The sequence below is a fragment of the Rhinatrema bivittatum genome, chromosome 10 (assembly GCF_901001135.1).
Source record: "Rhinatrema bivittatum chromosome 10, aRhiBiv1.1, whole genome shotgun sequence".
In the NCBI taxonomy this organism is placed as follows: domain Eukaryota; kingdom Metazoa; phylum Chordata; class Amphibia; order Gymnophiona; family Rhinatrematidae; genus Rhinatrema; species Rhinatrema bivittatum.
In genome coordinates, this window is record NC_042624.1 from 893,938 (window position 1) to 921,887 (window position 27,950).

General features: G+C 42.9%; 1 protein-coding gene across 3 annotated transcripts in view; it reads left to right on the top strand.

Annotated features, from left to right (window-relative positions):
• PLA2G4A (phospholipase A2 group IVA) overlaps positions 1 to 27,950 on the top strand; it is a 167,333-nt gene that overhangs the window by 77,107 nt on the left and 62,276 nt on the right. For all 3 annotated transcript variants that reach the window (XM_029618209.1, XM_029618210.1, XM_029618211.1), the window contains 5 exons: positions 115 to 152; positions 2,519 to 2,663; positions 7,023 to 7,159; positions 11,860 to 12,082; positions 16,962 to 17,076. In XM_029618209.1, the coding sequence (XP_029474069.1) occupies positions 115 to 152; positions 2,519 to 2,663; positions 7,023 to 7,159; positions 11,860 to 12,082; positions 16,962 to 17,076 (658 nt within the window). The remainder of the gene's footprint in view (positions 1 to 114; positions 153 to 2,518; positions 2,664 to 7,022; positions 7,160 to 11,859; positions 12,083 to 16,961; positions 17,077 to 27,950) is intronic.

The window sequence follows — 27,950 nt, forward strand, 5'->3', positions numbered from 1 at the left end:
AATGTGGAAGAGAATGACGTTGCATGGTTGTGCTCCGTTTCATTTGTGCGTACCTCTCGAACTGTTTTTCATCCATAACCTGTACTAACCGGACCGATGTGTTTTCTTCTCTAGGTCACAGAGATGTTTCTGGAGTTCTCCCTTGGAGTTTGGTAAGTCTCTTGCTTTATCAGAGCAAGAAGGAAGATTTATGTGTTTAATTTCTGTTTTATATCAGTTTCATATACTTAGAAACAAGGACATATCTCAAAGCAGTTGTAGGGGCCAAAGCACACGTCTATGATCACAAGTGTTAATGTGCCTTAAGAGTAGATTTCAGCAGCTCGCACATGGCTGAAATCTGTGGATACTGAATGTATTTATTTATTTAAAGCTTTTTTATACTGAGGTTCAGGTAACAGAGTTACTAATCACTTCAGTTTACATTTCAACCATCAGACAAATGACATGAGATATGTCTTACAGTGAACAAGGAAGAAAATAACTTGGAAACAAAATAACATGGTAGAACAAGGAGTGACAAGGTGAGGGAAATGATCCAGTGTGGCCTAAGCCAACTAGAATGAGGAAGGTGGACTGCGAGAGGGGTAGAAGGAAGGTGCAATTCTAGCTATATAACATAAGTTAATGGGTTGCTCTGGGTAAGGGAGGTCCGAGGGAGCTGTGGAAGCTGAGTATTGTTAAGAGAAGGCTTGACAGAATAACCAGGTCTTGAGTCTTTTTTTGAACGTGATTGGGCATTGTTCCAGCCTGAGGTCAGGTGGGAGCGAGTTCCACTGTTTGGGACCAGCCGTGGAAAGAGCTCTTTTACTTAATGTCGTTTTGATAGGTGGAGCCTGTAAGGTGCCTCTCTATGCTAATCTCAGCGGACGGGAGGCGGCATGAGATTGTAGAGGAATCCTAAGGTCCAGTGGAGTGATGTTGTGAATGACTTTATGGATGATTGATGTACATAACTCTAGTTTGAAAATTCATGGGACGTGCTGGGCACGGGTGTAGACATCTGCACTGAAAGTTGCACTTGCTCCAGAGTGAAAAGTAAGTCCATGAATGCTTTCCCCACTCCAGCTCTGCCCCCCTGGAGTGCCTACCAAGATTTCAGGGAAAAGTACTCACATGATCGAGTCATGCACATAACCCTTCCCTGCATAACACCCTCCCCCAATAATTTTCAAAAGTCAATTTATACAAATAAACGTGGTTTATGCAAATAAATCCTTTTCCAGATTGCCCTCCAAAAATGCTGGTAGCACACGCAGCCTAGTTTATGCATGTGTACTCGCTTTTTGCACACGTTAGTTATAGTTAGCTTGCAATAGTCTTCGTGCAAAATCTGTGCTGACGAGGTAATGAGATGCATTCAGAATTCATTAGTAAAACTCTGGGAGGTGTACTTAGGTTTTTACAATAACGTGGATTTGTATTCTATATTCGATTGCTCGACTTTCCCTCCCCGAGCTCAAGGTGAGTTCCATTTCAGGTACAGTAGGCATTTCCCTTACTATTTGTACCCAAGGTGACGTGACTTGCCCAAGGTCACAGTTCAGCTATATTTTGGGTACAGTTGGTGTTTCGCATTAATGTGCCAACTTTAACATAAAGCTGATTTGCATGTCAGCATTGGCTGTTAGCACAAGTTGATTAACATTTCTTAATGGCAGACGTTAACCCACTTAAGGGGTAATTTTGAAGTGTGCCTGGTTGCCCCTGCTTACATTGGTAGTCCTTTATACCTAGGACTACATTGGTAGTCCTAGGTATAAAGCAGTTACTTGCATAAAACATGGGTTTCTAAGCATCCAAGGTTTGCTGTAAAATTGCCTGCGGTTTGGGTGCATAAAAGCAGGTCCATCTGCAAAGCGGAACTGGGATTTATGGGCTTATAAATGAAAATGTACAAGTTAAGCCCTGCAAAGGACAGGGGGAAACTGCGTGGGCGAGTTTATAGGCAGCTCTTTTGGATCATTTTCAAAGCCATAGTGTACACAAGTCTGCTTTGAAAATTGGTGCAACTTCCACGTGTTTTACAGACTTTTTCTTATGCAGGCTGTTTGAAAGTTTACCTTCTTAATACGCTAACTGTAATGCTTGAAAAGTAATGCAGAGCCCATTTGCATATCATTAACATCAGCCGTTAACATGTGTTAACACATGTGTTAACACATGTTAACATGTGTTAACAGCCTATGTTAATGCTCTCTTTAGCTGGAGAAGTTTACACCTAACCAGTTAAAGGTAGCCAGATAACTAATTGGGGATATTCAGCAGGATATTTATCTCACAGAATATCTTGAGTAACTTGTCTGGCTAGCTTTAGCCAAATAAGTTATCTATTGGAGACGTTTATGGATATTGGCCTCACAGATTTTGTGGATGAAACGAGTCCATAAAATCTGCGTATCTTTTTCCACTTTTACTTTTGAACCAGTCACCTTGTGAAACCGCGTGGGTACCGCTGTCCTGTGTTGGCACGGCTGAGGCTGACTCTAACCCTACACTTCTGTGTTTCTCGCACTAGCTCTTCCAGTGACCTGAGGTTCAGCATGGCTTTGTGTGATGAAGAGAAAAATTTCAGGCTGAAACGGAGGGAGAAAGTGATTGAAGGCATGAAGTCACTTCTGGGGGGAGAGAGCACCGAGAGCTTGAAATCGTCCCCACGAGACGTAAGTCAGAACTCGGTATGAACGAGTCCCAGCACATCGCTGTAGGCGCTCACTCGTAAAGTAAGAAGGGAGACTGGCAGATTCCGAAGGTTTTCTCGCCCATGAATAGAATTCAAGCTATTGAAAAAAACCCCCCGTATTTAAGAGTGTTTAATATTTTATTTATAGAATGTTCTTGACCCATAGGACTTCAACAAGCTTTGATGCATCTTACAAAAATCCAGCAGATTATAAATGCACAGAGCCTAGCGACAGAGTGCAGCCATGTAGTGCAAGACTACCAAATCTGCTGTGGAAATGCAGCCAGAGCTGTAACTGCTAGAACTTTAGTACGCTAAAATGCGTCAATATAATAAAGTGAATTGCAATGCATTAAACACATGTTACTGATGATGCCCGAGTGAGCATTACCGATAACGCAAAAATATCAGGCAACGGTATGGCAAAAAATGAATGTATTGCATCACATGCAAAGCAGCTCATTAATATTAAAAAGGCGCTAACGCCGATCACGATAAACCTTGCACTCTGTGCTAAGACAAGTAAAGTTAAATGCACCTCTTGAAGTCAAATGTAGCTCCTGTTCAACCTTTACATCAGTGGGATGACTCGTCTGCCCAAGTTTCTGAGACAGTTCCTCTCTCCCTGCACCCATCTCCTCCCTTAGCTCCGGCAAATCCTAACACATTTGGCATCGTCCTGCTCACAGAATCCAAATGTGCCCTCCTCACAGCCAGGGATTCTCCTTCCCTGCCCAACGCATCTCCCCCTGGTTACCTTTCCGGCCCTCAGCTACCAGCACTGTCCCCCACTCAATATCAGGAAAAAAAAATAGTCCTCTCTTACCTAAGGAGCCTCAGTTCCCCCTTTGGGCAAGAGTGAGCCTTGATCACTTTTGCTCCTCTGGTGCTGTAATTCAGAATAGCGCTGGCTGACCAAAGGCTTCTCCTTGCCACTCGCATGATGGACAGAAGGGGAGCCATGGGTCATCTGGCACCATTTTGAATTACAGCACTGGTAGAGAAGTTGGCAGGCTCCATAAGTTAAGATGAGAAGTATTTTATAGCCAGGGGTGGCACTACTGGGGTGGAATTTGTGCCGTGATGGAGGGGGCATGTTTGCATTCGGGGTGGGGGGAGGGAATTGGAGTCTGTAAGAGAGGGAATGACACTCAGGCTAGCTGCTCTTTTTTTTTTTTTTAAAGATCCCAGCCTCAGGATGCCAGAACTACACCAGCGTTACTGCTTCTGACATTGCCCGCACTGCTAACTGCAGGAATGTGGACTTTATGACATTTATGGTCTTCTTTTACTGCAGTTTAGCAATGAGCGCACAAATGCTTCTGCCGCATAAATCGAGGGGTTTTTAAAGGGGTGCATGTCGATGCTCTTCCCAGTTTTACCAGTTCATGCCCAGTTTGCACAGTTAAGAGACAGGTCCTCCAAACCTCCCGAGTTAATAGCCTTCACACTCTCAGTTATGCCCGATCCTTAAAATCCCACAGATCTGCCTGTTTTTCTTTAATTACGGGGCAGGGGGTCTTGGCACATCCCGGATCGCTTTACATGCACATCTCAGGTTCACGCCCCAAAATACCCATGCCCTCCCCAGACCATATCTATATCCACCCCTTTTTGAAGTCTTCCGATATGTGCGCGCTCCGGGAGATACAGGCGTATCTCGGCTGCTTTTAAACTCCGCTCTCTGTGCGCGAGCCTGACATTCACCTTTAAGCATTTTCCCCATAGACACAAAATGGGAGAAAACCCTTCGTAAATAACCCCCATAGTGTGATGTAATAAGCTTAATGTGCATAGTATAGTCATTGAGCGTGCATGCTGCCCATGAAAGAGTCAATTTTAAAAGGGGTCAACTGGTGCCATTTTGGACTGTGGCGTTAACAGTTCAGGAATAATTGGGAATAATTAATACCTGCATGTGTTGGGTCTCCAATGTTTACAGATTTATTCATGCATATTCATTATTGATATCCTGAAAACCAGACTGGTTAGGTGTGGCTCCAGGAAAGGGTTGGGAATTGCTGCTGTCGGCTACCCAAAGATGAGTTGTAAAATGTATAAACCCTTTCCGGTTGCTGAGGCCAGGAAACACTCACCCTTGCCTTGGTAGAAAAAGTAGGTCAGCTCTGGAATAAGTTACTTGGTGAAGAAAAAGGGGGCCTGGAATCATCACCATTGGGTGTCTGCACAGTGCACCCTTTCTGATTACATCTAGCGATCCTATCTAGCCCTGTCTTTCTGTGGTTTTGCATTCGTCACACAGTACCAGTCTGTTGTACTTAGTAACTCAGGCTGCAATGAAGGGATCCCGTGTCTGTCAAGTATTACTGGAGGTGGGACGTTTTGGCAAACGAAAATACTGAAGGAAGTTTCTTGTTGACTTTGTGGATTTCCTCCCTGGATTGTGTTGTGTAGACTCCAAGTAATATTTTTTTCATTTTCCAGTAGAAAATCAGTGTGAAAAAAACATTATTGCCCAAATTTTCAAAGGCCCACATGTAACATATGCACGTGACTGGGCCGTGTGGGCGCCGTGCACATTTTAAAACGGGCCCGGCCACGCGCGTAAACCCTGCTATGCGCGCGTGCCAGATCTCTCCAGGTGGGTGGGCCAGAGGGCAGGATCTGGGGTGGGCTGGGTCAGCGCCATTGTACACTGTCCTGGGGAAGTGCGCGCCGGCAGTTGGCCAGCGTGTATAACTTGTTTCTTCTTTCCTATGAGGAAAGGCTGAAGAGGTTAGGACTGTTCAGCTTGGAGAAGAGATGGCTGAGGGGGGATATGATAGAGGTCTTTAAGATCATGAGAGGTCTTGAACGAGTAGATGTGACTCGGTTATTTACACTTTCGAATAATAGAAGGACTAGGGGGCATTCCATGAAGTTATCAAGTAGCACATTTAAGACTAATCGGAGAAAATTCTTTTTTACTCAACGCACAATTAAACTCTGGAATTTGTTGCCAGAGGATGTGGTTAGTGCAGTTAGTGTAGCTGGGTTCAAAAAAGGATTGGATAAGTTCTTGGAGGAGAAGTCCATTAACTGCTATTAAGTTCACTTAGGGAATAGCCACTGCTATTAATTGCATCAGTAGCATGGGATCTTCTTAGTGTTTGGGTATTTGCCAGGTTCTTATGGCCTGGTTTGGCCTCTGTTGGAAACAGGACGCTGGGGTAGCTAGGTAGATGTTAGGGGTCAGGGTGGAGTGGGGAAGGGGAAACAAAGGTTAGGCAGGGGGTTAGGGAAGTTCCCTCCCAGTCCGCTCCTTAATTGAAGTGGACTGGACCTGGGGGAGGCCTGATTCCGTTGCCACGCCTATCAGTGGAAAATTCGCCCCCTGCACCCGCCACCTGCACATGTGCACGCAGATTTTAAAATCTGGCGTGCATGTGCGCGCGGCGATCAGATTTTATAACATGCGTGCGCCAGCGTTCACATGTTATAAAATCGTCGCATCCATGTGCGCTCGCCAGGAACCGCGCTCACATGGACGGTTGCGCGCTGTTTTGAAAATTGACCCCTAAGTTAATATAATCATACAACATGTAGAAAACAGTCTTCATTCAATACATTATGGGAAATTATATTATCACGGTACGCTGTGAAGACTTACGATACCAGTAAAACTGCTTATATTCATTCCTCTGGTAGCCACTGATCTTTATAACTGTGGTTTATTTTAAACATTTTTTTCTGAGAAGTGGGATGTAGGTCAAATGAAATGACAATTTAGGGTGTAAGACTGGCTATTATTTATTTATTTGTTTTATTCTTTTCTATGCCGACATTCATAACACATGTTACATCACATCGGTTCACATCGAACAAGGGTAAAATAACGTTAACTTAATTGTAGCTAAGGAGCTACTGATATAGCTGAGAGAAGAGATGAGTTACAATGAACGAGGGTTGCTGAAACTTGGAGGATGGAAGCGAGTAGAGAGAAGGAGCAAATGAGTAGCCTATAAATATATATATATATATATATATATATATATATATATATATATATATATATATATATAGGTAACATCCCCATCCTGAGACTAAAGAGGTACACGCAATGGCTGTATGGTTTTTGGCAAATGACCTGAAATGTTCGGTAGTTATCAGCACGCACTCTAAAGCATTGGAAAGGTTGGGAGGGGACGGTTTTGCTGACGCATGCTCTCCGGTCCCCAGCTAAAAGTCGCTAAACCATGTCACTCATGAGCCAAAATGCATTTGGAAGTGAAGACTCCCGTGGGATGGCTCTCTTAGAGACCCAGAATTGTGTCCTTCCTGTTCGAACAGGTTGCATGTTAGCCACTGCCGCAATCTGATGGCTGTCTGTCTGCCTTAGGTGCCGGTGATAGCTGTGCTAGGCTCGGGGGGTGGATTTCGTGCCATGGTGGGATTCTCCGGTGTGATGAAAGCGCTGTTTGAATCGGGAGTTTTGGATTGCGCGACTTACGTTGCTGGGCTGTCGGGCTCTACATGGTAAGTGTAACTGCTGCTTGTAATGGAATTATACGGTCATATGTTAAATCTAGCAGTAGTATTGAATATTCAGATTTAAATGCATCTATTTATATGTAATGGAATTATACGGTCATATGTTAAATCTAGCAGTAGTATTGAATATTCAGATTTAAATGCATCTATTTATAATGGCATCTGTCCAGGAGTCTAATGGAGCTGGAGTTTTCTGGAATATAATTTGTGACCGGTTCTCCTGTGTCGCGTAATGAATGAAACATGTCTATGTAAATGAAACTTACCCTGACTTTTTCCTTACATGTGATACCATTTGGAGAGGATTTCCAGTGTGCTGAAGGACTGCTTCATTTCTCCAGTTCACGCAGATTTTCCACCCAGTCAGTACTACACAATAAATACATTTAGTGTCACTTATGTCAGATAATTAGCTAGTATAAAAATATGAAAGTAGGTTGGAAAGTGTGTGCGTGTGTCTTTTAAAATAGCAACTTATATGCGCAAGGCCCTGCCCAGAAATGCCCCTATGCCCCTAGATCGCTCCTTTTTTCCGATTGCATTTGTGCATGCAAAAGTGAAAATACACGTTTACAGCTTTTAGAAAGTACAGCGTACGTGAGCAGATGCTACTTATGCGCTTACATACTAATTTTTATGCATGTAATGTTTTGAAAATTCTGCAAAATGTAGGGAAGTAAGACATAAGGCAATGAGGCACTCACAAGGAAAAATGGGTGAGAGGTCTGAATAGTGATTTAATGACCTCAAATAATCATAGTGGGGGTGTTAGGGTAAAAGGAGTAGTAAAGGGGGGCATTGGGTGATGGACTAGGGTGAACATATTCTCATCTACCTACAGAACTGAATGTAATCTGCTTTGAAGTGGCTGAAAGGTGGAATATAAATCAGAGTACAGTAGAGGGCCAAAGAGAAGAGATGACCAGCTTGACTGCACCAAGTGTTGGTGTGATTTCAAGAAGAGGGAGGCAAGGTCAATCAGCATATAATCCTGGCATGACCTTGGTACATTCTCAGACGTAATTGGGGCGCACATATATGTGTGTGTATACATGGGCATGGTGCGGAAAGCTTCATCTGACAACAGATGGACTTGGCTACACTTCCCAACTATGGATATAAAGGAGGAAGGGTCTGCTGGTAATCAAATTTGTGGAAGTGACAGCTGAGAAATAGAATAATGTAAGCAGGGGCAACCAGGCACACTGGGAGGGTCTAAAGGCTCTTATCTATCGGTATTTACTATGTTACTATGTTCCATTAGAGGACAGTAGAGCGAGTTAGTGGCCTACCAGGGAGCATAGCAAGGGATACGCGCCCCAGGAAAGCCCCGGGACTTTACGTGCGTCCCGGGGCTTGCGCGCGCACAGGGGGAGCTTGGGGCAGGTTTTCGGGGGGTACGCGCGTACCCCTTTGAAAATCTTGCCCCTCTGTGAACACTGCCGTCCATCCCAATGTTGCTCCGCTGATGGCATAGCAGGGCATGGTCCACTGTATCGATTGTGCCTCCCAGCCCTCTAAGATGTGATGATTGGGCGCTTCCTTTTTCTGATCATGTAAGAAATCTTGGGGTCATGCTTAAAGCTTCCGATAAAATCGGTGGTGCAAAACTCTTTCTATAAACTTCATGTTTTAAGGAAGTTAACCCCTTCTCTCCATCTGATTTTTGTACCATGTTGCGGACACTTATATTGAATGACGACGATTACTTTAATGCTTTATACCTAGGACTACCAAGTTCTTCCTTAAGGGCTCTCCAAATAGTACAAAATGCCAGCATGAGGGGCCTAACAGAAACATGGCTCAGATCATATTACTCCAGTATTAGGTTCTCTGCATTGGTTCTTCATAGCTTCAACGTATCAATTTCAGATTCTAACAGGAGAACACTAAGGGCTGGATTTTAAAAAGGTTTCGTGCGCCGGGCCTGTTTTAAAAAGGCCCGGCGACGTGCGTAAAGCCCCGAGACGCGTGTAAGTCCCGGGACTTGTAAAAAGGGGGCCGGGTGTGGGCGGATGGGGCAGTCCGGGGCGGGGTGGGGTCAGGCTCCCAGCACAGTGGCCATATTTGCCGCTGTGCCGGGGATCGCGCGCTGGCACTTGGCCGGCGCGTGCAACTTACTTCAGCCCCAGTCATCAAAGGTAGGGGGGAAAGGGTGGGGGAGGGAAGGTGGGGTTGGGGAGGGGGGTAGGAAAGTTCCTTCCGAGGCCGCTCCGATTTCGGAGCGCCTGGGAGGGAAAGGGGGAAGGCAGCACAGCTCGGAGCGGGCTCGGCGCGTGCAAGGGGGTGCACAATTGTGCACCCCCTTGCACGCGCCGACCCCGGATTTTGTAACATGCGCGCGCCTGCCCACGCATGTTATAAATCGGGGTACATACGTGTGCGTCGGGTAGCGCGCAAGCTTTTAAAATCTACCCCTAAGTGAGGAAACCTCAGTTGTGTTACCTCACTATTACAGATATACAAACTTTAAGAAATTGTTAGTCGCTCCTTCAATATGTCACATTCTCTTAGAGCAGTGCTGCTCAACCGAGGTCTCAGGGCACAACTAACTAGTCACGTTTTCAGGATATGCATGAGAGAGATTTGCCCGCATTGCCACCATTGTATGCAAATCTGTTTCATGCATATTCATTGTGGATATCCAGAAAACCCAAGGACTGGGTTGAGAAGCAGTATCTTAGAGGACACCTGAATTAAGACTTTCCTTGTTGTAGCACTACAATTACGGAACTTACTCCCTGATGATATTAAAACTACCACAGACACACTGGGCCTTATTTTCCAATATCGCATTGGTAACGCATTAGGGGGCGTTACCAATGCAAATGAGGCTTCTTTCGTGCAGTAGGGAAACATCGTGTGCGGCGATGGTTTTGCCATACGCGATGTTTTCCCACTGCACGATGATTCTTTCAGTGTTTTATCGCGGTGCACGATAATTGCCGGTTTCTGTTATCGCGGTGCATGAGACAGCCTGTTTCAGGCTCCTGGAGAGGGGGAGAGAGAGAGAGAGAGAGAGAGAGACACTGAGACACTAAGACTTACTATAGTGCCTATGCCCTACATAGGTATTTTAACCCCTATGGGAGGGCCACCTACTAACTCGGGGTGGGGATTAGGTATGAGCGTCGGGGGTTGGGGGCCACTTTCGCATTCCACATGAGACCTACGGACTGAACAGTGGTCTCTAGTGCAGATTTGCTGGCCGTCGGAGTGAGGACGCTCACTCCGAGCGGAGATTTGGCCAACATTCTCTCCACCTAGCATGTTGTTGCCCAGGTAGAGTGTCCATCAAGCTAGGTAGAGAGAACGTTGCCCAAACCACTTCTTGGAGTGAGCGTCCTCACTCCGACAGCCAGCAAATCTGCACTAGAGACCACTGTTCTGTCCGTAGGTCTCATGTGGAATGCGAAAGTGGCCCCAACCCCCGACGCTCATACCTAATCCCCACCCGAGTTAGTAGGTGGCCCTCCCATAGGGGTTAAAATACCTATGTAGGGCATAGGCACTATAGTAAGTCTCTCTCTCTCTCTCTCTCTCTCTCTCTCTCTCTCTCTCTCTCTCTCTCTCTCTCTCTCTCTCTCTCTCTCTCTCTCTCTCTGAGCCTGAAACAGGCTGTCTGAGACTATCGTGGATGGCGGTAATCCTTTTCAGGCCTGTAACGCGAGGTTGGAGTTGTAGTTAGCAGCCGCGCTAACACTGCGGCTTTTTCGCCGCACACGATACACAGGTTCCCGCTTTACATATGCTCCGCCCCCTGAATACCAAATGACTAATTTGCATTCGCAAATCGCGTTAACAGCTGTTAACGCGATTTGCGAATTTATCGCACGCGGTAAAGTGCTTGGAAAATGAGGCCCACTGTCTCTCAGGAAAAAATGAAAAGCTTTCTTGTTTCAACGAGGTATATGATGCTGAGTAAGGTTAGTCTTTGGTGTTTCTCAGAATTGTTGAGCTAACATACAACCTAATTTACTAAGGTTTTCCCCCATTCTGTGCTTATTGGGAAAATGCTTAGTAAATGAGGCCCTTAGGATAAAGAGATGGTTAATAATCATGAACTCTCTGAGGAAGTCACTGGGACGTGGCATCATGTGATGTGTTGTTTAATTTTGTTGTAAATATTTTTACGGGTAAACTGCTTAGGATTGTAAATAGTGTGGTCAAGAAATTCATTTAAATTTCAGGAGACTATATTTCTAATGTTGTTCTCTGAACTATATTTCCTATAATGCTTAGAGAAATTCATTTTTATTTTTATGATGGCACAATGTGAAGTTCTAAACTTTCATTCTGGACTAACCAGCCAATAAATTGCATCATAATAAAACTGTCTTTAGTATTTGTAAACTCATGACATGGGGAGGCATTTATTCTGTTCAAAAAGCCTGTGAGAAAAATCCTAGGAAGATTATTGTAATGTCTGTTTTTGAATTTCTGCTTTGTTTTATTTTATGTTGACGTTTAACATTGATTTAATGTCTCTCTTGTTACTATATTTATATTTATTAACCACCAGCTTGTTTTTATGATCTGTGTGTTCCTGTTCACCACCTGCCTTAGACCAATTTAGTTGATGATATGTGGTTTATAAATATTTAACTAACTAACTAAATAAAATACATTTTGTAAAATGAAATAATTTGCTGTTTCATGTGTCATCGATTTCTTTATTTTGTCAGGTACATGTCAACTTTATACTCGCACCGGGAATTCCCAAAGAAAGGACCTCGGGAAATCAACAAGGAATTAATGCACAATGTCAGCTACAATCCACTCTTGCTGCTCACACCTCAGAAAGTGAAGCGCTACGTTGAAAGCTTGTGGAAGAAGAAGAGCTCAGGGCAGCCCGTTACATTTACCGATGTTTTTGCGATGCTAATTGGAGAAACTCTCATCAAAGATGTAAGCTTCTCTTTAAATAGAAATGTAAATTATGATGCAGATAAGAACCACCAGGTTCATCTAGTTTGTCCATTATCCTTTCCTGTTGCAGTACCACAGAGCCTATAGTCTGGAGATTATTGAGGTTTCGTTCACCTTTGATCTTGGAAAGTGTTAAACTAGCGATAAAGAGTCATGGGATAGTATCTGTGACAAAGAATAGTGTTTTCCTCTCTTGGTACCTTTAGGGTTCTTAGCCTATTCTTAGATGAAGGTTCTTTGCCATATTAATTCAGTCCTTTATTACCGCTAGATTTAAATTACTGCAATATTATATTTATCTATTTATTTATTTAATTCTTTTCTATACCGACATTCATGACACGCGTCATATCACATTGCTTCACATCAACATGGGAGTTTAACTTAACAATAATCATAGCTAGAGAGCTACTGATAGAATTAAGGGGAAGTGGCCAGTAGTGAGTTAGTGAGTTACAAAGAACAAGGGTTACAGGAACTTGGAGGTTGGACGAGAGGAATAGCTGAGTTACAGTAAATATATGGAACAACAATAACAGTAAATATATGGAATAACAATGGTAAGAAGAACAGTTAAATGATATATGTTATGACAATAATATATATAAAATAAATATGTAGAACAATATATCCAATATAGAATAAAAAATACAGAATGTAACGTTACCGCTTATATGGTTATTGATCGGCTTGTTTGAACAGCCACGTCTCTAGTTTTTTTTTTTATAGGTCAGTGGGCAGTGTTCCTGGCGTAGGTCAGGAGGCAGGGTGTTCCGTAGGGATGGCCCAGCTGTGGAAAAGGCACGTTCCCTAGTGGAGGTGTGAAGAATGGATTGGGGGGGGGGGGGGAAGGGATGTGTAGGGTTCCTTTATAAGCAGTTCTAACTGATCTTTTTGAAGTGTGGAGTGGTAGCGAGATTTTTAGCTCAAGCAAGTGCAGATTGTGGATGGTTTTGTGAATGATACTGAGAGACTTATGGAGGATTCTGAAGCTGATAGGGAGCCAGTGGAGATTCCTGAGGATGGGTGTGATGTGGTCTCCTCGGCTGAAATTGGTTAGGATTCTGGAGCATCTGCAAGGGTTTTATGGTAGTTGCGGGGAGTCCTAGAGCAGTAGTCGATTTTAGAGAAAAGGGTAGCTTGGAGGACAGTCCGGAAGTTATAGAAGTGGAAGGGGGGGGGGGGGGGTTAAGTTTTTTCAGAATTTGAAATTGGTAGAAGCAGTCCTTTGTTGTGTTGTTAACAATTTTTTTTTAAGTTTAGGCGGTTATCCAGTACAACGCCCAAGGTCTCTCGCTTGGGCAGCTGTGGCGGATGAGGGGGTCAGGGAGGGAAAATTTATTGTGGTCTGAGGAAATAAGGAGTAGTTGAGTCTTGGCCGTGTTGAGGATGAGATTGAGACTGGAGAGGAGGAGGTTGATGGAGTCAAGGCAGCTGTCCCAGAACTTGAGGGTTTTGGGGGAGGGAATCTGTTATGGGAATCAGAGTCTGCACATCATTGGCGTATATGAAATGAGTTAGGTTTCGTTTTGCGAGGAGCTGGCAGAGGGGTAAGAGATAGATGTTGTAGAGAGAAGAGCCTTGGGGTACTCCAAGGGTAGAGCTGATGGGAGGGGATTCTTTATTGCTTATTCTGACCTTATAGTATCTGTTGCTGAGGAAGGACGCAAACCATCTGAGGACTGTTCCTGAGATACCTATGTCTGAGAGGCGGTTATAAAAGCAATATTCTGCTTATTCAGAATATGGCAACATATACCTGGACCAATTACATTGGCAGCCTGTTCAGTATAGGTTAATTTTTAACGCTATAACTATATAATTTAAGTCCCTCCACAATTCTGAGCCCTTTCTACCTTGGAGATTGTTTAGTAAGTTCTCTAATTACAAGCAGGATGCTCCGTCCTCACATAAGGGTGATGTAATCTGAGAGAGCCTGGTGCGGAAAGATTATTTTAAAGCTTCTAGAAGCTTTTGGATTGCTCAGTACAGCATGTGTGACTTGACCCATATCATTGTGTAGCACAGGGAAAACCCCTTTCACTGGACTACCAGTAGTGAAAACTATAAATGTTACAGATTTGAGAAAGGTCCAGGATAACAACAGACAAATGGAGCTAGAAAATAATAAACAAAAGATATTTCCTAAACTTCAAATCTGCTGATTTATCATCAGCATTCAATAGGTCATACTATGGAGGGTGTTGAAATAATTTCAAATAAAGACAACTTGGCCAGCTCTTCCATCACAACAGGGAACAGATTTTTATTCCAGGGACTTCCTGACTCTGAAAAAAAATCAAAAAACAAAACAGGAGAACTTCACTGAAGTGCTAGATCTCAACGATTTAAATACCTGTCTCAAGACAGAGACGTGCAAGATGAATTCTATAGGTACCATATTACCACGTCTACAAAGGGGAGACTATCTAAAATCCATAGACCTAAAAGATGCCCGTGCACACGTTCCAATCAACAGAGCTCATCGGACGTACCTAAGGTTCATTGTGGAATATGTTAACTTTACCAGTACAGGGTGTTGCCTATCAGTCATGCATCAACACACAGAGTATTCACCAAATGCAGCTCACCTAAGAATACAGAGCATATTAGTATTTCCATACTTAGATGATTGGCTGAAAAGGCATAGCTGTCAGAAAACAAACATTATCAAGGCTTTTTGTATTTTTACGGTTTGGACAACCAATACAAGAACATCAAGTGCTGAGGGTTCGTGCTCGCTTTTTCCCTATCCTTGGGTAAACAATTCAGGCTTTGTTTCGGCTTGCCAAATAAAGGCCCAGCTCTCTCTAACGATCTAAATTTTAAAAACTGCTGCCCCCTCCACCTCCGAATCTTCACCCCCTCCCCTGGAATCCATGGCCAGTGCAATGGTATTAGGTGTCCTAGGTGAACTTTATAGCCCGGTCCCCATCTCTCCCACACTCCCCAGCCCTCTCTTCAGACACAATTAAGAATTATGCATTTATAATAATAAGTTTTACATGCAAAAACGTTGAAAGTGCAATCTTCTGAAGTAAAAAAAGAAATGTCTTACAACCATGTGCATCGGTGTTCCCAAACCTTTTCAAACAGAAGGCACACCTACATTAACAAAAATATTGTGTGGTCCACCAGCCTCCTAGGAGCAGTCATAGAAAGAACCCATGTGGACAAAAGAAGAGCTAGGCAAGCAGTGAAAACATCCACCAACATCTCTTCCAAATTTTAAAACAAAGGGAGAAAGAGAGTGAAGACGCCCATGATCCCCTCACAAAGTGCAGGAGAAGGGAGGAGCTGGTGTGGGCAGAAGGCTCAGTTAGTTACCACCTGACCCTGCCAGATCTCCTTCACTGTTGCTGCTCGTGGCGCTCAAAGTGACTCCCATCCAGGGCTCAGTACACGTTCTCCCTTCTCACTCGGCTTGGGGATAAGACACAGGCTCGAGGAACTGAAAGATGGGGGAAATGAGGAGATGCTGTGTGCACTGTGTGTGCTGCACAAAGTAGGACCCAGCCACACATGACCTGGGGGGGGGGGGCGCACCCAACCCCCACTCCAGGCCACCTCAACCTTTCCATAGCGGGGGGCCAGAGTGCCCTTTGGCTCTGGGCCCATTTGACGTCCAGTTGCCCCTGTCACAAGATAGGAGCAGTCAGGCTGCCACCATTTTCGGCGGGCCTGGCCCTGGAGCAGGGGTGGGCAAGTCCGGTGCTTGAGGGCTGCAAACCAGTCGGGTTTTCAGGATACCCCTAATGAATATGCATGAGAGAGACCTGCATACACACAGCCTCAGTTGTATGCAAATCTATTTCATGCATATTCATTAGGGGTATCCTGAAAACCCGACTGGTTTGCAGCCCTCGAGCACCGGACTTGCCCACCCCTGGTCTAGAGGATGATCAGGCCCCCCACTATGCACCAATGATACTTCAGAGAGGCAGGGAAGCCAGGGGTGGTGGTCTGAATGCCCCCCGCCCCCACACAATCAGGGTCTTTTCTTGTGGTAAGGGATAGGGGAGGGGTTTGAGCCACAACACCCTAAGGATTTTCTTATATTTGGACCCAAGAGAATGGGGGGGTTCTGAGGTGGGGGGGGGGTGGAAGGGAGGGTTTTTTTTTACAGGGCAGGGATACTTTGTAAAAAAAAAATCAGGCAAGGAGTTTTGGGAAGGGGGAGGGCCATTGCTGCATGGTTTTAGTGGCAATTCCTTTTTTCTGATTGGGGGGGTGGGGCAGAGCTTCTAGGAAGGGGACGGGGGCAGGCGGGAGTCTCAAAAGACCCCCTCGGAGGGAATTGTGTGGTTTGGGGTGGGCAGGAGATTTGGGTCAGTTGACCTTTATCATGATGGCGGCCCTGGCTGCAGTTGAGCCTCCAGCGTGCGGGTAGGCACTGTCCCATGATAGAGCCACAGTGTTTTGTCGGGGAGGGGCTCAATCTGGTAGAGATGCTCCATAAACAATTATTTGCAGATAGATTTGGGAATGCCAGCGCTTACCTCTGAGAGTTAGATGCAAGAAACAGATCGACTATTGGGGATCTGCCAGGTACTTGTGACCTGGACTTGGCCACTGCTGGGAGCAGAATGCTGGGTTTGATGGACCCTGGTCAGACTCAGCGAAGCTGTTCTTATATCCACCATTAATTCTCCATTATTTGGGGGAAAAGAATAGGAAGAAATATTTGAGAAAAGTGCAAGCTGAGTGCTCATGCAGAACATTTATTTTTAACTTCTGTAGTGAAGGTTTCTGCCGCAAGGCAGCAAGATTGACTCACCATTATCTCTTATGTCCTGTAGACTGCTGAAGCAGAAAGCTTATTGCAATATATTTATTTCCATCCGTCCTTTTTTTGTAGAGAATGAACAGCAAATTAAGCCACATGAAGGAGAAAGTGAACAATGGGCAGTGTCCTTTACCACTCTTTACATGTTTGCACGTGAAACCTGATGTTTCTGAGCTCATGTTTGCAGGTATGTTATCATGTATTCTGCACTTACTGCTTCTTTTCAGCTTAGCTTCTACGGTTAAATTTATGGACATGAATATTCAAAGCTGCTATGTTATGCCTGGCTAAGTTACAAGGTATATTCAGTGGCACAGCTAAGCCGCTTAATATCTACGAATATATCTGCACTTAGCTGTACAATTTATCACCAGCTAAGTTAGACCTGCTCTACGGCAGGTCTGAATTAGATACATAACCTATGCAGCTAAGACCGAAGGTTGCTAGTTAGCCGCAGAACTTATGTAGCTAACTTGCTCCGCCCTGATCTGCCCATTACCACGCCCAAAATGTATGTGGCTAAGCAGTGGCCGCTGTACATAGGTACGTATTCAGCGGACACTACTTAACTGCATTCGTTATACTTATGCAGCTAAATAATGCTGACTACGTTTTGAATATTGATCTCATAATATTGTTTAACATTTTAAACCATAAGTGAATCATAAAAGGCATTCCATTGATGGGAAGGGGGTTGAAGGGTGATAAAACGTTAACAAGCAGTAGAATTTCATGGTACGTAGTGTGATAAGAAACCTTGGCCCCAGAGTCATTTTTTGTCAAAGTGTCCGATCATTTTAACTTCAAAAGTCTTGCATTCCTGGATTGTTTTTTAAATTTTCTTTTGATTATCCTGATCATAAGTTCATTGATGCAGCAGCCTGGTTCAAAAAAGTGCTCCCCACAGAGCTGTCGACCTGTCTTCCCTGGAAGTTTGAATTTATGACTGTATGAATTGGCTCTTGCTCCTGTTTTCTACATTGAATAATATTTGCTAAATTAGAGGATGAGCATGCATTATTGACACTTTTTAAAAGATTTTTGAGGGAGTCAGAGCTGTCTCAACCGGTGGCTCCTGGTTGAAACGGGAGGCAGCACTGGACCCCCTGCTCAACCTTCCCTTTCGGTTGTGATTTTTTTTTGTGGAGCCAGCAGCCCATTAAGTTGATGGTGCTCCCATGAGGTTGATGCCACCATCACGATAAAGACCACTCGCCATGTTCTTTTGTGTTGCAATGTTTGGCCACAACACAAAAGAAAGTGCCATAGAGCCACAATGCTTTTTCGGGGAAGGGGCCCCACTATCACAGCGACACCCCCTGCAATAGTGGGACCCCCTCCTGCAGGAAAATATCATGGCTTGATTAATCTAGGCCATAGTCTGCTTAAACATTGTCCTTTCCAAGTATCTCAGCTGGCATTTGTTGGACCCATGGGAATGGAAGTTGAGCAAGATGGCCTTCCAGTTAGTGATGAACTGATGGGGATCTCCACAAATGGATCTCATGGCAACAAGGCAGAATTCCAAATTAAGGAGAAAAAGAAAAGAAAAAGGCTATAGGGGAATAGATGCTCTGATTCAACCATGGCTGAAAGACAACGTTCTTTGTGTTTCCTCTGTGGCTATTCATAGGTGTACTAAAACACTAGAGAATCATCTGTCCTTGGCTCTAATGGTGGCATTGGATTGGGCAAGGAGATCACAGTATATTGATCTGATGCAGCTGAGGGTTAAAGAACCTCTGTGGTAGCTGATGGTCAAGGGTTTATTCGATAGGGCCCAATTTTGCTGGAATAGCCGGCTCAGTTCTCATTTATGGTTTGTCCATTTGAAAGAGCTTATTTGTACAAATGAGGTTTGGGTTTTTTTATTATTTATTTATGAATTTTAATTACATTTTTAATATGAATTAAAAATTCAATACATATATTCAACATTTCATTGAATATTCCTGAGGTATTTTGATCCCAATGATTGTGACCACGTTGGATATAAAATTGTCTACCTCTTGAGCATATGTACAGTTCTGGAGGATGTTTGATGCCTGGTGTTATCAACAGGGCCTATCTTCTGCTTTTCTTTTATACAGAATGCTTTGATAAAGGGTTATGTGTCAGTTCCCTATAGGTTCATGTAGCTGCCTTATGTTAAACTGGGAGAAGTCAAGTTTCTATGGTAGCAGTGCATCTGAATGTGGTTCAATAGTTGAAGGGGGTATAATAAATAGAGATGTGCATTCGTCTTTCCCGAATTAGACAATTTCAACAAAATTGCCTAATTCGGTATGGTTCGGGGGAACCAAAAAATGAATAGAAATTTTCCGAAATTTCGGAGAAATTTGTTTTCAGGTTAGTGCGCACTAACCCGAAAATCGGGGCCCTCGAAAAAAAACCCAGAACCGTAGGAAAAACAAAATTTCCCACAGGGGCCCCAAAATGAAGCCCGAAACGATCAACAAAAATGATGCATATCTCTAATGATAAATCTCAGTCCCACATTTCATCCGGTAGTCCATTCTTGTGATCTCAGTCTGGTGTTGAGGGGTCTAGTAGGAGCTCCCTTTAAACCTGTCAAGCAGACAATTCAAGGCTTGTCCTTGAAGTCTGTATTTCTGGTATCAATCTGTTGAGTGAAATGCGTCTCAGAATTACAGGCCCTGTCTTGCAGGGATCCTATATGTCAATTAAGAGGAAGAAACTATGATCCATCCTGTGCCCTGTTCCTTACCTAAGGTAGTCGTAGACTTTCATCTTAACTAGTCAGTTTCCTTACAATGCAGCTTTTAAACTATAACAAAGTGGAAAGCCGACAGTCGCTCAGCAGCGCATGGTTTGGAGGGAGGTATCTTCAAAGGATACTAATGATGCATTAGAATTAGAGCATCCCGACAGTGAGGTTCCAATAACAAGAAAAGAGTCCAAGTGCCTGTAACTAAAAACTCACTTAAGCTAAAAAATTCTAACTTATCCCTGTCAATTAAAAAGCAGAATGAAAATATACACAAAAAACAAACTTTGAAATGTTTGTATGCTAATGCCAGAAGTCTAAGAAGTAAGATGGGAGAATTAGAATGTATAGCAGTGAATGATGACATAGACTTAATTGGCATCTCAGAGACTTGGTGGAAGGAGGACAACCAATGGGACAGTGCTATACCGGGGTACAAATTATATCTCAATGACAGAGAGGAGCACCTGGGAGGCGGTGTAGCGCTTTATGTCTGGGATAGCACAGAGTCCAACAGGATTAACATCCTGCATGAGATTATATGCACAATCAAATCTTTATGGGCAGAAATCCCTTGTGTGTCAGGGAAGACTATAGTGATAGTATACTACCATCCACCTGGTCAAGATGGTGAGACGGACAATGAAAGGCTAAGAGAAATTAGGGAAGCTAACCAAATTGGTAGTGCGGTAATAATGGGAGATTTCAATTACCAAGAGCACAAAGGAGAGCAAAACTGCACTTGAAGCTATATCGCAGAAAACAAAAAGTGCAGATACGTCTTTCAATCCTGACAAGGCACTCACACAGTGTTCAAAAGTCAAAAAATGTTTTTATTACTTCAATTAGGCAACTCCACTGGTTTATGAAGCATATAACTTAACAGCGTCCCCCGACACGGTCCCGTGTTTCGCCTCGGGCTGCATCGGGAGGGCACGCCACCAGGAATTCATAAATAAAATACTGAAAAGAAGAAATACAATATCAGGAAGCAATATAGGACTTACAACCGAACATGTATATAAACAAATCAAATTACAATTTTACCTGACAGCTGGTATGCTTAAGAATGACAGGGAGCGCACTTCCCCTAGACACTGACAGGTATTTAAACATAGCAGAAGGCGCCAAAAACTACAGGTGAACCAACCACGTGGACTCCGGTCAACGTCCTCCCGATCCCGGCATTTCCTCCAAACCTATCCGCACCACTCGGACTCGGGGCCGAGCTCAGCAGTCTCAACGGATCACCAGAGCGACCAACCAAGTTCCCGACCTGTGGCTTTAGACTTACCTTCAGTATTTAATCTATCTTCACTACCCCTTTCACCCTCTGAATTAAGGGTCTTGGCTAAGGGATTATCTTTTGTACCCACGGTGAAGTTAAATTTATTTGATTTCAAAGTGCATTTTCATCGGTTTTGTCGACTGTTAAGGATTAAACTGTTCTTTACAGATGTACCTCCCAGCCCAGATCCTTCTCTAGTTCGTACAAAGTCTAGATGGGTTCCCCCTGGTCCTGGTGACCCGCTTCTCTTAGCTTTTGAGAGGCTGGTCGATCAGGATATGAGGGAGCTCGCCTTGAATTGACATTATACCCAGTTTAATCTCTCTAAATCTGAATATCAAGCTGTCCTGTCCCTTCAGAATGACCATTCGATTGTAATTAAACCGGCCGATAAGGGGGGTGGGATTGTAATTCAGGACAGGGATCGGTACATGTCAGAAGCTTTGAGTCAGCTTAGTGACACCTCTTTCTACCAACCCTTATCAGAGGACCCCACTCCTCAGTTATACCAGCAGATTAAAACTATTGTTGAACAGGCAGTGGAACATCGTACTTTAACACCCCGTGAGGCTAAATTTTTAATATCAGAATGCCCGACTACTCCTGTTTTTTATACCTTGCCAAAGGTTCATAAAGATTTACAACAACCTCCAGGACGGCCCATTGTGGCAGGTATCGGTTCACTTTTAGAACCCCTGTCTCAATTTGTTGACCTCTTCTTGAAACCTTTCGTTCCCCTGATTCGTTCCTATATCAGGGACTCTGCACACTTCATTACTCTTTTGAATGCAACACCGCTCCCTAGTGAGCCGTTTCTTTTCGTAACGCTTGACATAGTTTCTCTTTATACCAGCATTCCTCAGTCCGCTGCCTTACGAGTTATAGAAAATGTTTTGAATACCCGGACTGGTCCTCAGCGTGTCCCTACCTCTCTGTTAGTCACGCTAGCCAGTTTGGCGCTCACTAAGAATTTTTTTCGGTTTTTTGACACTTTTTATTTACAGGTGAAGGGGACGGCAATGGGGGCCACTATGGCCCCTAGTTTGGCCTGTCTCTTTGTGGCAGATTTTGAAGATTCTTTTACATATTCTTCTGAGTGGTTTCAGCATATAGCGATTTGGCTAAGGTATATCGACGATATTTTTCTAGTATGGCAGGGCACGGAAATACAATTGTTTATGTTTATTGATTGGCTTAACACCCGTAACCCTAATCTACAATTTAATTTTTGTATGCATCGTTCTCAGATAGCATTTCTGGATATTCTTGTTTCAGTGGATGATGGCCGTTTTTCGACCACCATCCACTGGAAAGAGACAGACAGAAACACTCTGTTATCATTTCAAAGTTAACAACCAAAAATAAACAGTGTACTAGTTTGAAAATTAATATAACACCCAAAACGCCAAACAAATTTTGTAAGACCCTCTATTCACGGGCAGACATATCTGGGACCTTTTCAGTGCGGATAAGTACCCGTTTTTTATCTTGATTGGCAATTGCCTAAAAAATGTTTTTGAGGAACTTTGAAAAACTTTGAAAAACAAAAATTGAGTATATTAATGATTAAAGTAATAGTGACCCCTATGAGAAACGAGTTGTACACATGATATGTCTGCCCGTGAATAGAGGGTCTTACAAAATTTGTTTGGCGTTTTGGGTGTTATATTAATTTTCAAACTAGTACACTGTTTATTTTTGGTTGTTGACATTGGTGTGTACTGGAGTACACCAGTTGGTGTGTGTGGGTTTTTTTGTGTGATTGATATCATTTCAAAGTTGTCATCCTAGCACATTGAGAAAGAATATTCCAACTGGCCAATTTTTTAGGTTACTTAGGCTCTGTTCTACTAGGAGTGAGTTTATTCAACAAGCTGAAATAATGTCCCGTTTTATTTCCAGAGGGTATCCTAGGCGGGTTGTTAAGAACGCTATGAAACGTGCGTTGTTTACGAATCGCGATCTGTTGTTTCTTCCACCTTCTCATTCTGATACTTCAGTCACAAATTGCATTTTACCTTTTTCCACTCTCAGTCGACAAATCACTACTACGATTCGCAGACATTGGCGGGCCCTGTCCTTGAATACTGTATTTCCTGGTCCCCTTCGGTTTACCTACCGTAGGGGGAAGAATTTGCGAGACAAGCTTGTCCATACTGATTTACCTCAGTCACGGCATTAGGACATTTTCCATGCGGTCATTATACTATGTGCTCTCATACGGTATCTACCACTTCTTTCACTCACCCTGTTACTCAAAAAATATTCCAGCTTAGATCACATTCAGACTGTACCACTTCTGGAGTCATTTATGTTATCACTTGCCCATGCCCTTTGATATATGTAGGGAAAACCTCCCGCATGGTCAAAACTCGCATTATAGAACATTGTTCAAACATCCGCCACTCATGAGATAATGAACCCCTTGTTGACCATTGGGTAAAAAAATCTCATACTCTTTCAGACCTTATGTATAGTGTTATTGAGGTGTTTATCTTGATTGATTGATTGAGTTGTTCAGCATAGTTGAGTTGTTCAGCATAGTTTCCACCCCTTCGGGGTGGAAACTATGCTGAACAGTTTCCCCTAAGGGTCTTAATCGGGAGATAGAATGGTTTTTGTTTACCTAGGTTTCCCCTAAGGGTCTTAATCGGGAGATAGAATGGTTTTTGTTTACCTAGGTTTCATCACTAGTAGGGTTGGTTGTCTGCAATACTGTTTAGGTGCACTACAGGAACGGGAACCAATGAACGGGGTCCTTTGACCCACGTGGTTGGTTCACCTGTAGTTTTTGGCACCTTCTGCTATGTTTAAATACCTGTCAGTGTCTAGGGGAAGTGCGCTCCCTGTCATTCTTAAGCATACCAGCTGTCAGGTAAAATTGTAATTTGATTTGTTTATATACATGTTCGGTTGTAAATCCTATATTGCTTCCTGATATTGTATTTCTTCTTTTCAGTATTTTATTTATGAATTCCTGGTGGCGTGCCCTCCCGATGCAGCCCGAGGCGAAACACGGGACCGTGTCGGGGGACGCCGTTAAGTTATATGCTTCATAAACCAGTGGAGTTGCCTAATTGAAGTAATAAAAACATTTTTTGACTTTTGAACACTGTGTGAGTGCCTTGTCAGGATTGAAAGACGTATCTGCACTTTTTGTTTTCTGAGATTTCAATTACCCCAATATTGACTGGGTAAATGTATTATTGGGACCTGCTAGAGAGATAAAGTTCCTGGATGGAATAAATAACAGTTTTATGGAGGAATTGGTTCAGGAACCGATAAGAGAGGGAGCAATTTTAGATCTAATTATCAGTGGAGCACAGGATATGGTGAGAGAGGTAACGATGGTGGGGCCACTTGGCAATAGTGATCATAATATGATCAAATTTGAATTCATGACTAGAAAGGGGACAGTAAGCAAATCGATGGCTCTCGTGCTAAACTTTCAAAAGGGAAACTTTGATAAAATGAGAAAAATAGAAAAATACTGAAAGGAGCAGCTACAAATTTAAAGTGTGCAAGAGGCGTGGTCATTGTTAAAAAATACCATCCTGGAAGCACAGTCCAGATGTATTCCACACATTAAGAAAGGTGGAAAGAAGGCAAAATGATTACCGGCATGGTTAAAAGCGGAGGTGAAAGAAGCTGTTTTAGCCAAAAGAACTTCAATCAAAAATTGGAAGAAGGATCCAACAGAAGAAAATAGGATAATGCATAAGCATTGGCAAGTTAAATGTAAGACATTGATAAGACAGGCTAAGAGAGAATTTGAAAAAAAGTTGGCCATAGAGGCAAAAACTCACAGTAAAAACGTTTTAAAATATATCCGAAGCAGAAAGCCTGCGAGGGAGTCAGTTGGACTATTAGATGATCGAGGGGTTAAAGGGGCACTTAGAGAAGATAAGGCTATCGCGGAAAGATTAAATGATTTCTTTGCTTCGGTGTTTACTGAAGAGGATGTTGAGGAGATACCTGTACTGGAGAAGATTTTCATGGGTAATGATTCAGATGGACTGAACCAAATCATGGTTAACCTAGAAGATGTGGTAGGCCTAATTGACAAACTGAAGAGTAGTAAATCACCTGGACCGGATGGTATACACCCCAAGGTTCTGAAGGAACTCAAAAATGAAATTTCAGACCTATTAGTAAACATTTGTAACCTATCATTAAAATCATCCATTGTACCTGAAGACTATAGGGTAGCTAATGTAACCCCAATATTTAAGAAGGGCTCCAGGGGCGATCCGGGAAATTACAGACCAGTTAGCCTGACTTCAGTGTCAGGAAAAATAGTGGAAAGTGTTCTAAATATCTAAATCACAGAACATATAGAAAGACATGGTTTAATGGAACAAAGTCAGCATGGCTTTACCCAAGGCAAGTCTTGCCTCACAAATCTGCTTCACTTTTTTGAAGGAGTTAATAAACATGTGGATAAAGGTGAACCGGTAGATGTAGTATACTTGGATTTTCAGAAGGCGTTTGACAAAGTTCCTCATGAGAGGCTTCTAGGAAAAGTAAAAAGTCATGGGATAGGTGGCGATGTCCTTTCGTGGATTACAAACTGGCTAAAAGACAGGAAAAAGAGAGTAGGATTAAATGGACAATTTTCTCAGTGGAAGGGAGTAGGCAGTAGAGTGCTCAGGGATCTATATTGGGGCAAATACTTTTCATTTATAAATGATCTGGAAAGAAATACGACAACTGAGGTAATCAAATTTGCAGATGATACAAAATTGTTCAGAGTAGTTAAATCACAAGCAGATTGTGATAAATTGCAGAAAGACCTTGTGAGACTGGAAAATTGTGCATCCAAATGGCAGATGAAATTTAATGTGGATAAGTGCAAGGTGATGCATATAGGGAAAACTAACCCATGCTATAATTACACAATGTTGGGTTCCATATTAGGTGCTACCACCCAAGAAAGAGATCTAGGCATCATAGTGGATAACACATTGAAATCGTCGGTTCAGTGTGCTGCGGCAGTCAAAAAAGCAAACAATGTTGGGAATTATTAGAAAGGGAATGCTGAATAAAACGGAAAATGTCAAATATTTTAATATATCTATTATATTCCTCCTTTCCCATTGCTAGTCCAGTGAGTACATTTTGAGAACCCTAAGCCTCTTTGTAGGGTTTGTGTTTCAGGCCTTGTATCATTTCAGTAGTTCTTCCTTCTTCTCAAGGTCCTTACACAATTACAGTCTCCAAAATTGAGAACAGTACTTAGGATGACGGTCTACATATTCCTCTGCTCTCCTGCAAAAATACTCAAAAACAAAACAATCACAATTGTTGGACATTCTTTTTTTTTTACTCAAAGTAAGTTTGAGGCAGACAATATTAGAGCCATTCAAAAAGTAATCTCCTTACACTGTGCTATATTCCAAGAACTAACTCCTAACTGGCCTCTTTTCTCCTATTGGGGCTGACTGGGGAAAATGCTTATTGAGAGTAGGCCCTCTGAGTTAGTTTAGGGACAGTGAAAATGTCTTGGGTCAAAAATGGTATGGGACCTCTAACTTACTTTTTAACTCTATGACTCTGTCGCACTTTATAACAGCAGCGTGCATATGCAATATTATATTGCAGCATAACGGACTCTTTGGTCTGCTATGTTGAAATGCTGGTGCGTAGGCTGCTCGGGGACCCCCAGGTCATTTGGTGCATTTGAAATGCCTGTGGGTTTCATGACAGTGTTGCTGGTGACTCGGTGAATGGCACTTTTCAAGATTATTTGGATAAAACAAAAGTGGCAACAGTTTTGTTTACTTTGGCACATTTTATATCATTGGGTAGAAAATCATTTTTTATATATGACAAATATTGTTCTCAATCCAGGCATCACTCTCCATGTTCTATAAAGGGAAGAATGCAGCTAGATTTCTCTGTCATCTTTATAGAATTATAAAAGTGAATGCCATTCTATGTTAGTAATTATTGTTTGCCTTCTGTTGTGTACTAGCATCATCTGGGGTTCATTACACTCCAAATAAATTGAACATTTATAGTAAGGTATGTTTGCTTCACACCCACGCAGTGACATTTGAGTTGTATGCTTCTGTGTCACTTGCTTTATTTTTAGCGGTGGAATTTTTACATCATTTTATCTAAACATTTCATGTTAATGACCCAGGTCTATATATTTCCTGTAAAACTGTGGCAGGTTAATGGGCTGGATAGGTTATAATTTTATTTTTTTTTTGTTGCTAAGATGTGGCTTCTCTTAGATTTAGAAGGGCATTTAGTGGGCTTTGTGGGTTGTTTTTTTTTCCTGTTGAATAAGATACCAAACAATCAAGGGGAGAGACATTACGAACCAGAAAGGAAACCCCCTGTTTTATGCACGTAAACCATGCTTTGAAAATCACCCCCGGGTTGTCTGAAATCTGCCTCTGCACGTGCTTTTACCCCCAGTAGGAAGAAGCGTCCAAGAGGCAGAGTTGGAGCGGGGAAAGGATTTACGCACATTCTTCTGATTTTCAGAAACATACAAGGCACCAAGGCGTTGGCTCACGGAGCAGGGAAACCAGCAAACTTCCAAAGCAGACTTGTGGGCACAAGATCGTTTTGACAATTCAAGCCCTGTGCGGGCTGTTATGAAAGCGATGAGCCGGTTCTTTTATTTCTCTTTATTTATTCCTATTTCCTTTATGGTTAAATAGTGATGGATGAATTATTTTTGTTCCTGTCTACTGTACAAGGGAGCAATATTTAAAAGTATCGGTAACTTAACAGAGTTTGTAGTCCAAATATACTTACTGTGTATGTTACTTTTCATTTATATTTGCATAATGAAGATCCAGGAATTAGTTACTTGCTCAAAGTTTCACACAATCGAAGTTATGGAAGCTTTCGTGTACTCAGAGTATTTAAGCAATCGACCTATTGTGTCTATTATGAGAACGTGAATTGTGAAGTACGACTGAGGAAACCCTCCATATCTATTTCTTTTTTGTTCTTGTTGCTTCCTCTACACAACCTTTCTGTCACACCGCATACACATCCGTGATATTTTTCAACTCAACGAGGCATG